Genomic DNA, 10,482 nt, shown 5'->3' with positions numbered 1-10,482 from the left:
CCCCCCCCTTTCATTTCTTCAGCTGTCCTGTCATAATAGAGGCCTAAAATTGCCAAAACAATTACTCTTTAATTTTACATAGATGTTTAAAGGTGGAAAATGATGCCTTTCTAAAAGGAAAATGGAATTAAATGCACCTTTGTGTTGGAAATTGGTAAAGGAAAGATTTTCCAACATGTAGTCACCTGATGCCACTCAAATAGGCGATATGAAGAAAATCAGATGATATATTCTTAACCAAATGCAGTATATCGATACTCCAACGATAGTGTCGAGTTGGCAATTGGTGCTCTTACAAAATATTTTTCACAATGAGATTTTAGATAAATAATCATCAATAATGTGGTAAACTGTGTCATATGAAATTATAGAGACATAAAAAGTTCAGCTATATACCGACAAAGTTTATAGACACATAGGCTGATGGTAAAATGAATGTGCAATTCTTCAAATCATATCTCTTAGTTAGTGTGTGCTTGTTGTTATCAATTTAGACAACATAATTGTATATGACATAATTATCATATTGAATTATGGCCCAGCCCGATACAGTACTAGAACGGCTACAGAGCATTTTGTTCAACATTGATATAATCCCCAAAAAACTAAACCATTTATTTCCCAACCATAAATGAGATTTGTTGCACGTGTCAGGCGTCTTTGTCCACAAGGTCACTGTGCTGCACTGATAAGGTTGTGGCTGTGGTTACCGTGGTTACCGTGTGTTTGACTCCTTCTCTCTGTGGTCCAGGATCTGAGGGGCAGAGTGTGCGGACTGCTGAGAAGCTGATTTCAGCTCTGACGTTATCAGGCTTCGTGTCAGCGACAGAGGTGCGTTAATGGACACACACACACACACACACACACACACACACACACCACACACACACAACACACCCACACACACACACACACACACACACACACACACACACACACACACACACACACACACACACACACACACACACACACACACACACCTTGAAACATGCCTTTGTGTCTGCGAGTATGTGGTTGTTGTATACATTAGTTTTCCGCAATTGCTATATTTTTCCACAAAGTACAGACAAGGATATGAGAAACATAATCCTGTGATCATCCATGTAAAACGGTGGCCTTAAACATCTGCACCAGTGAAGTCCTGTTGTAATGTCTCCTTTTTTACCTGTTGACCCTCTCCATCCAGGTCAGTAAAACAAAGCTAAGCCCTGAGGCGTTGAGCTCCTTTTGTACGTCCACTGGTTACCAAGGAGACAATCTGTCTAGAGTCCGCATATCGGCCTCCAAACCCAGCTTTGAGGTGGGATCGTCCAGCCAGATCAAACTGTCATTTGGGAAAAAGCCAGGTAGGCTTATTAACGCTGTTTTCTTGTTCTATTCTAAGCGTATTTTTGTCCACAACTGTTAAATTCAAGGCGATCACTCTGCCTGGTGGGAGGTTTGTCCCTTGGTCTGTCACATGTGATGCCTCTTAATCCACAAAACTAGATGAGTGCATAATGGTCCAAATGACTCTGACTGTCCAAAGGGGACTACAAAAGGTAAGAAAAAACATAATGACCAATGAGGGGTCAGCCTCAGCTGTGTGCTGGCATCAGGGTGGTATTTCAGATGGGGGGGGGGGGGGGGGGGGGGGGGGGGGTCAGATTTCTAACATTAGTTGTTGCAACAGCATGCAAAAAAAACTACAAAGTTTGCTAGGCCAAAAAGAACGTTAATCTCGCCATAAACACATGGACGCCGTTAAAATAGGCTTGTGTTAACGCGTTTAACTGACAGCTCTAGCTTTTAGTTTGTAGAGATAGTTAATGTAACTAATGTTGTCCAAGTCAAATGGTGATTATTTGCAGTGTAGACATGAAGATTTGTACACACGCAGTTACTTTTACAGTTTGCATTAAGGACAATCCATTGGCAAGTTTGTAAAACAGTATAATAATTTCTGGGCATTATAATGATAAGTTTATCATTTCAGTCTTTGTGCAACTGTTCATCAAGTTGATCCACAGCTTCACAAGCCCAAGGTGCAAAAATTGACCGGATTTTAATCTTGATTTTATCGCTAATCAGTAATTTGCTAACGGGTGTGATCCATCACAAAATGGAAAAGGACATGGATCTTTTTTATACAGCGCTTTTCTAGTCCTAATGACTCCTCAAAGCGCTTTTACACAGTACAGGAACCATTCACACACATTCATACTCTGTGGCCGGGGCTGCTGTACAAGGTGCCACCTGCTCATCACTAATCTGGATTGTGATTGGTAAGATCTTCTGTGTGTGAAGCATCCATGTTTGGCCCAAAAAATACACTTAATACCTTAAATAAATTCCTTCAAAGTCTTCACTACATATGAAATGCAAGTCTCGACAGACATGGACGTAAACTGCAACAACGGCAGTGGTTGGCTGAGGCATACAACCACAAGGTGGTAATTCTAGTTTTCATGGTATTGTGTTATGTCACTGAGTTGCATATTTGTATTTACTGATGTAACTCATGAGCAAACATCTGTGGTTTCAGCAGAGAAACCTGCTCTGGATCCCAACACTGTCAAAATGTGGACACTGTCAGCCAATGACATGGATGACGATGATGTGGTGAGTAACGGAGGTGTACTGTGACACATTATCTCGTCAACACCCACACCCACACACACACACACACACACAAACACACACTCTCATTCAGACTGTCATGCACGTGACTTTCTGTAAACTCTCCTTCATCCCTTTACTGAGTCTTTCTTGTTCCTTCTCTGTAGGATCTGGTGGACTCAGATGCTCTGCTGGATGAAGATGACTTGAAGAAGCCAGACCCAGTATCTCTTAAAGCCCCCACATGTGGAGAAGGAGCCACCAAGAAGAAAGCCTGCAAGAACTGGTGAGCTCGCCACACGAATGTTTTCAAACCATCAACAAAAGCTTGTCGTCGGTGTGATAGATTGTAGCTACAACAGCTTGAGCTGGCCTTTCAAACAAAAGTTATGTTTTGTACATTTATCTGTGCTTTGAAAAAGATTCCATGATAAGCAATATGTTTTATGTTTGGGTAGCACATGTGGGCTTGCTGAGGAGTTGGAGCAGGACAGTAAAGCAAAACAGAAGACGAACCTGCCAAAATCTTCCTGTGGAAGTGTGAGTAGATTTTAGTTGGTCTAAATTCTCACTATGAATACTCCTACCACAGCATGTCCCCTCCTATCATGCTAACCTGTCAGACAGTGTGAAGAATGAACCCTTTCTCTGTGTGCCAGTGTTACCTTGGCGATGCGTTCCGATGTGCCAGCTGTCCGTACATGGGGATGCCAGCGTTCAAACCAGGAGAGAAGATCGTGCTGGACAACATGACGCTGACAGATGCTTGAGACTCAAGCTCCACACATCCTACCGCTCATGCCTCAAAATATTACATTCCTCCCCCCCCCTCCCTGAAACACCCCTAGAGACATGATTTCCTCTGCAAAAATGAGCGGACGTGGTTACAGATGTGATGGGGTTGGGCATCGCAGTCCTGCTGTTAATTATGCAAATGATGGTGAGAGTTACCGGGGGGGTGGGGTTCTTTCTATTACGTAAAAGTTCTATTCACATGTGACCGGGACATATTTCAGTATAAAGTAAAGTAAAACTACCCAATGTCCACCAGTGTAATTGACGCATAGAGGCCAAAAAAACTGTTCATTTGAACCTTATTTATGTATGTAAAGGAAAATAGTTTGGCAATAAGACATGTTGCCTTTTTGTGTTTCATTTTATCCAATAAACTGAAGCCAGATTTTTCTGTTTGTAGTCATCCTGTTTATTTTACTGAATGTGGTCGAAAGTCATCTGATGGTACGTTCTAAAATATCAGCACATTACTCCGTCACTGATGGGCTAACGGAACCGCAAATGACAAGGAGTGGTTCTCGGTGAGCACGTGCAGAATTCAACATTAGTATATATATATAATATTGGGTTTGACGAGCTCAGCGGTGAGGTCGCTGACCTGCTAGTCCCACACAGTCTGTTCTTAAACAGATACGCCCAAGCACTGACTTTATAAAACATTTCAACAACACATTTAGCTCTGTGAGACAGGTGACCTGTTAAATATAAAAAAACTGAAGCTTGTCTCTGGTACACAAACTTGAGTTCCTCAGATCTTCAGCTGTAACGACCCATTTTGCATCCCTGTTCGCACTGAACTGACTGACTGAACATCGTCAAACGTCTTTGATAGTGGACTATATAGTGAATAAAGTTACTGACAACTACCCTTGATGTGATGGTTTGAATTGCTAACCATCACTGGCTGCCTATGGGAATTATAATTATTAAGATAATCATTGGTAACATTTTGGGATGTGGTGAACCGTTTGTGTTTCAGTCTGAAAACAGTGAATTAACAACACATTACAATTTGTCCGATACTGAGACATGATAATGCTAACTTCAGTCAGTGTGGCGGGACCATGGATGAGAAATGTGCACACAGAAGAACGCAGAGGTAAAAGCAAAGCACTCAGAGTCGGTTCTTCAGTCTCCGCGTCACTGCTGAGACGCGATGCTGAAGTCCATCTTAATGTCTCCTAAACTGGGTTCAAAGGTGAGGCTGTAAGACACTGCGGCTCTGCCATCGCCTGAGCTCTCGCATGGCGACCTGAAAAAATACACTCCCTGTTTCCTGTGTCGACTCCACGCACACCCACCCTGCAAGGAAGGCACAGAAAACGACATCAACACGTCAGCGACTTGACGTTAAGGGAAATTCAGACATTGGACCTGTTTTCAAGTCATGTCATTCTTTGTAAATTCTGATTTCTGAGCTTTTTTTATTTTTATATATATAAACGTGATGGATTTGAACTCAACCACTAACTAAAACCAAAGAGGGTTGGTTCTAAAATGACATTTTAAAGTTTTGATTACAAAATATAAAAAGTTGCAGGCAGTAGCCTTAAAGACCATGACAAAATATTGTCAAAGATACTAAACCTCAAACCTGTAGCAGCCATAACATAACCTGCCATAACACATGGCCTACATTACATATATGACATTTAGAGTTGAAAAACAATAGGTCGACTAGTTGGTCAGTGGACGACAAAAGACCCAGAATACAGCAAGCAAGAAAAGCTCAGGACACAGATGAGAACATGGTTGTTATAGGCTGTGGTACCTGCTCACTGATTGGTCCAATCAGACCCGCGCTGACAGTGATGTCATCGGTTAGGTGATATTCCATCCACAACGCAACGCCATGGCAACGACCAATCCTGACACAGACATTTAAACAGACGGTCAGCTGCAGCGAGAGTGAGTTGTTTAATTCAAATTACAACTTTATTGCGTTATTCTTTGTAGAGGGCTTTCCTCCTTGTCATTGGTTCTCGACCTTTATACATATTTATTCATATGAATGATTAAATTGTACAACAAGCTAATCGTACCAGGCTACATTATGGATTTAGAAAACTCCGATTTGGGTTCTGAGCAAGCCTGATCAAGTTAGGATGATTCTTAACCCAACATCAGTGGACTTTAGAGGGACATTAGGGACATATTTGACAGCTGCCTATATATGAATTATAATGTTGGTGTAAACACAGTTTACTCAAATAACTATGTAGTCACTGTTTACTTACAATCTACTTTTTGTAAGTAGATATGGTATTTAGATTTATATATAGATTTGGTATTTGGTTCCTGATCTTGGACTAATAGAAGACCACTCAGTACCTTATGAAAGGCAGTGAGCCCTGGCTGCTGATTGGCTGTTGAGGGACACACTGTGTGAAGTCAAAGGTCATGACGGCTGTGGATTGGGTCAGAGCACGGCACGGGTACTCCCAGAGAGGGTGGGGCTCCGCCTCACGGGACTCACGGAAATCCAGGGACCGCTGATGGGACAGGTGAGATGAGTTATGTTTTTAAAGAGTTATTTTCCAAAGAATACATGATTGTTGTTCTGAACGGTCTCTGTTTGAACTCAACTGCCAAACAAATAAAGCCCCCTCCTTCAGAAGCTCCGCCCTCCAGATTCACAGACATGACTACTGGCTGGCAAGCCCATTCACATGTTTTAAGACAAAATCTGCTCTAACTTCAGAAAAACCTTACTATGATATCAAACCCATATTTTGAAGAATCCTTTGTCTCATTCTCTACAACTCAGCCTACAAACAGCTGCAGATCTTCAGGTTAAGAGATGTATATTTTGAACACACAAGCAAATACTACATTCAAGTGTGTGTCCACCTTCTGTCATGAAGTCTCCGTTTTCGGAGGAAGACTTTTCTTCATATACATATACAGTTACCTGGACCATTTCATCCATGGGCGTGACATCGAAGCCCTCGCATGTTCCACACGGAGCTCTTATCCTCCACAAATCCTAACAAACATGGAGAAGACAAAACTAATTCTACATTTACCTTTAATCAGTATTATTCTATCATACTATTACACAATCTACATACAGACACTGAGACCATCACATTAAGGATCTTAAAAAAAACAATACTGCTTTCCATAGAGGACTTCTAAAAAAGGCAATATATGAGGATTGATGATGAAGAAGATATATATATATATATATATATATATATATATATACTGTATATACGTATAGGTAGGGGTAGGTGGGGATAAAGGAAGGGGGGGGTGGGTGTTCATGTTGTATGATTTCTAAAGTAATAATTGTTAATCACAAAAAAGTATTAATTTTGAACCCTGGTTAGAGGTGATTAAAACATGTATGAGAGTCTTCTCATCTGTCTCACCTGGAACTCCACAGCCACCATGTGCAGTGTGGCGGAGCAGGGCAGGATGGTGGCGCGGGGCTGGAGGAGGCCCGCCAGGGCCGTCCGACAGTACCAGAAGAAGAGCGAGTGCCAGGGCAGGAGGCTGGTGCTGAAGTACGGCTCCCCCATCAGGACCGAGATCTGGAAGAGAGACGCTTCCTACTCACTCCACGGAGACACACACCTCCGCAGGAAACTGTACACAACACATCTGGCCTCACACGTTATCATGGTTTGAAGTTTATACTGATGTGGTTGGGTGTGAGTTGATCTCTTTGAGAGAATAGCAGGGCCGGCTGTGTGTGTGTGTGTGTGTGTGTGTGTGTGTGTGTGTGTGTGTGTGTGTGTGTGTGTGTGTGTGTGTGTGTGTGTGTGTGTGTGTGTGTGGTTGGGTTGTGTTTGTGTGTGTGTGTGTGTGTGTGTGTGTGTGTGTGTGTGTGTAGTAGAGCGAGTGAGAGAGTGACGTGAATAGCTTTCGGAGTGAGTAGTGACCCTAGAGTCCTACAGGGACAAAGTGTCCCCCCTGTTCTTTCTGACCGCGGTGGGACATCAGCAGCAGGAGAAGTTAACCCTCTCCTTGGTTTCATGTTGTTTAAGGAGAGGGAGAACCAGGAAATGAGTCGGGGGGGGGAAAGGCAACGCTACCGAGCCACGGCCGAGAGACGTGCGTCGCCGTGGCGTGTAGGTACATATTTTGAGCGGTGATGTCAGGCTACGGCGTGTGGTCGGTGTCTCCATGTACTTAAGGTGGACAGCCTGTTAGAGAGCCGTCTCCGTGGGGTCACTACGAGCACCAACACTATCTGCTGCTTTCATTTGTATTGTATGGATTTGAGCATATACTGTTTGCCTAATATTATCAATGTTTTTATCATTAGTGACGTCGCAAGTGTTTAAATGTGCCTTCCACTTTTTGAGTGATTGTTGCAGCTGTGACTTTGGCATTAAGAGGTGTTGTTTCACAACGTTGATTAGTGCAGCTCCACAGCCACAGCTTAATGGAATATCAGCCCAGACGCTGTAGCACACTCAAATATCATAAACATGATTACTTACTGTATTGTTACTGATTAGCTTTTGAAAAGATGTTTCAATTATTGTAATTAAAAAGCAGTAAAAAAGTTAAACAAATGAACAGTGAAAACACCTTGAACTCAGAACACAAGACATAAATGGACATAAATAAGAGTTTATGCGTTAAATAATCATTCTTCCTGATTACTGCCCAGCCCTACAGCCCGCCACTAGAGGCTTGTTCCAAAGGTACCTGTTCCCCCCCCAGATCATTACTGCTCAGCTGCTTAGGCCGGATCTCCAGCAGCTCGACGCCCCCCCTCATCGAGTTGGCTTCCAGCACCTGCAGAGAAAAGCGTGAAGCCTCAGCACTCCCTGAAACACCTGGAGGTGTGTGTCTTTGTGTTGACATTACATTAGATTAGATAAAATCGACTTCATTAATCCCAAATTGGGAAATTTTAAAACTACAGCAGCAAACATAAGACACACAGCACACAAAACAATATATACTGTAAGACATAATAAATAGGATAGAATACAAGAACTATGTAAAAAAAAACATGTACAAGAAAGAATGTACAAACGTATATTTACATATACAAGTGGCGTTTAAAAATGTACATCCTACTTAAATATTAAGTATTTATAAAGATGTGTGTAAAGCTATGTTTGTGCAGGTTGCACTATAGTGCAGTATTGTGATGTATATGAGTCTTCTCTAACACAGTGTTATAATTATAACTGTTCTATTTTTTAAACATTGTATTTTAGGATACTTATTGACAACTGGCTGGGGACTACAGCTGGAAATGAGCCGTAGAGGCTAAAGCTGCTCTTTTTATGAACAGTTATTTAAAGGGGAACGTCCACAACATTACAAACTAATAAGGTCGACTAAATCTAAATGTTAAAAGGTTTTAATGCATGTGGTAGGAATGATTTCCTGTAACGCTCCATGCAACACCAAATATATGTATATTCTTGGAAAATATAACTAAAAATAATCATCAAAATATCAAGGCTCATCATGAGGTAGTACAGTAAAAATATAAGATATTTACCTGTTCAATAACCTGTTTAGACATCCTGGAGTTTTCCAAACTGTAGACCTAAGGAGAGGCCGAGAGAATCAAAGGACAAGTCAGTTACATGGTCTGAGTATTGCATTTGGTTTGGAAAGATCCAGAAGAAGAGTACCTTCTTGGCTCCGATCATGTGAGCAAACACAGGGAGCAGACTTCCATCACTGACGCCCAGACACACGCTGTCCTCCCTCAGGACCTGGAGGGAACAGTGACCCAGCAGGGAATCAGAACCAATCCCATCCGTTAACTCACTGACGGCTGTGATGCTTGTTGACCTTCACTCACGCTGCGCAGTGCGCTGACGTAGCTCTCTGTACGCCGTCGGTCGTTGAGTTCGCCAAAACGCGGGCGAGTCCAAACCAGATGGGCCTGGCAGGTACAACAGGGCCGAGAGGGAGGAGCCTCGGTCGGTAAGTCCTGCTGGCTATTTGATAATTGCAGAAGAAGATGGTTATGTCAAGCAGTGAAAGACAGATAGCCAACTCCCCATTATTAGACCCCTGTCATTAGACACTTTTTAATAACTACACACTATGAAGCCTTCGTTAAAGGGTAATTTGTTTTTTTTTTCAACCTGCACCCTATTTTCCTGTGTTTTTGTGTGTAACTGATAGGAACAACAATCTTTGACAATGGTCCAGTATTAGGCAGGAACACTGTAACCGGCCGCCACAGACCGGGCTGCAAAGGAACCGGGCAAATCATCAGTTTGGTCCACTAAAACTTCTGTTTTTTCCACTGACAGACTGAGATTATTATTTTAAGTGTCTGAAAACATTATGGAAAGGATCCCTTCAGAGATAGACCTTTTTGAGACCTTTCTGTTTAACAAGAAACAGCTCTGAGGTCGCTAGCATTAAACCCACCAGACTCCATTTACAAAAACTATACTTTTATATATTGTCACATTTCAATATATTGTCACATTTTCAAATTGGTAAACCATGTGTTTATTTCAACAAAAAGAAAAAGATTTGTAATAGGTGAAAAGTAGAAAGACAACCCAAAATGTTTTTTTCATAGTTTTATTTAGTTGTCAACGTTGAATAAAGTGTATTTAACAATGCTTAAATGAAATGAAATTTACATGGAGTCTGGTGGGTTTAGCGAACGCAATTTTGCAGAGGTTTTTATGTTTTAAAAAAAAAGGATTTTACTCTTTAACAAAAAGGTTGACTTCCTTAGAAATCCTTTCCATAATATTGTCAGACACGTAGAATATTAATCTGAGTCTGTCAGCGTTATAACGAGCACTTTTGTGACTTCCATTGGAGCTTGTTTCTCCGCTGCAGACTGCAGCGATCTCGCTTACTACTGGACCACCGTCAAAGATTGTTGTTCCCCTCAGTCAAAACAGGCCCTGGAGCAGGACATACACAGTATGTTGTCTCTGGACTGTTACCTGATCGACTGCAGGCTGTACCACAGGCTGTAGTCATCATGGCAGACAGTCAGACTCAGCTCGTCTCCTTCTGTCACTCTGCTCTCCACAGGCAGGAAGTACACACTCTGCATCCAGTGGTCCCGCCACTGAAACACACCACTGTGATCAGCTGGGGGGAGGGGGGGGGGATGGGAGCCTGGACATC

General features: G+C 42.2%; 2 protein-coding genes across 3 annotated transcripts in view; one reads left to right on the top strand and one right to left on the bottom strand.

Annotated features, from left to right (window-relative positions):
* LOC116693451 (anamorsin-like) overlaps positions 1–3,448 on the top strand; it is a 5,356-nt gene extending 1,908 nt beyond the window's left edge. For both annotated transcript variants that reach the window (XM_032522441.1, XM_032522443.1), the window contains 6 exons: positions 752–831; positions 1,190–1,349; positions 2,528–2,604; positions 2,769–2,887; positions 3,060–3,141; positions 3,261–3,448. In XM_032522441.1, the coding sequence (XP_032378332.1) occupies positions 752–831; positions 1,190–1,349; positions 2,528–2,604; positions 2,769–2,887; positions 3,060–3,141; positions 3,261–3,371 (629 nt within the window). In that variant the 3' untranslated portion in view covers positions 3,372–3,448. The remainder of the gene's footprint in view (positions 1–751; positions 832–1,189; positions 1,350–2,527; positions 2,605–2,768; positions 2,888–3,059; positions 3,142–3,260) is intronic.
* A 333-nt stretch (positions 3,449–3,781) lies between these two features.
* Positions 3,782–10,482, bottom strand: part of LOC116693394 (protein arginine N-methyltransferase 7-like) — a 12,178-nt gene continuing 5,477 nt past the window's right edge. The window contains exons 8-17 of the mRNA XM_032522337.1: positions 10,296–10,423; positions 9,179–9,317; positions 9,006–9,089; positions 8,870–8,917; positions 8,059–8,148; positions 6,771–6,932; positions 6,308–6,382; positions 5,728–5,888; positions 5,168–5,264; positions 3,782–4,698 (exon numbers count right to left, since the gene is read on the bottom strand). Of these exons, the coding sequence (XP_032378228.1) occupies positions 4,537–4,698; positions 5,168–5,264; positions 5,728–5,888; positions 6,308–6,382; positions 6,771–6,932; positions 8,059–8,148; positions 8,870–8,917; positions 9,006–9,089; positions 9,179–9,317; positions 10,296–10,423 (1,146 nt within the window). The 3' untranslated portion in view covers positions 3,782–4,536. The remainder of the gene's footprint in view (positions 4,699–5,167; positions 5,265–5,727; positions 5,889–6,307; positions 6,383–6,770; positions 6,933–8,058; positions 8,149–8,869; positions 8,918–9,005; positions 9,090–9,178; positions 9,318–10,295; positions 10,424–10,482) is intronic.

The sequence above is a fragment of the Etheostoma spectabile genome, chromosome 8 (genome assembly GCF_008692095.1).
Source record: "Etheostoma spectabile isolate EspeVRDwgs_2016 chromosome 8, UIUC_Espe_1.0, whole genome shotgun sequence".
In the NCBI taxonomy this organism is placed as follows: domain Eukaryota; kingdom Metazoa; phylum Chordata; class Actinopteri; order Perciformes; family Percidae; genus Etheostoma; species Etheostoma spectabile.
Note: the sequence above shows the minus strand (reverse complement) of the source record. Positions and strands in the feature narration are given on the sequence as shown.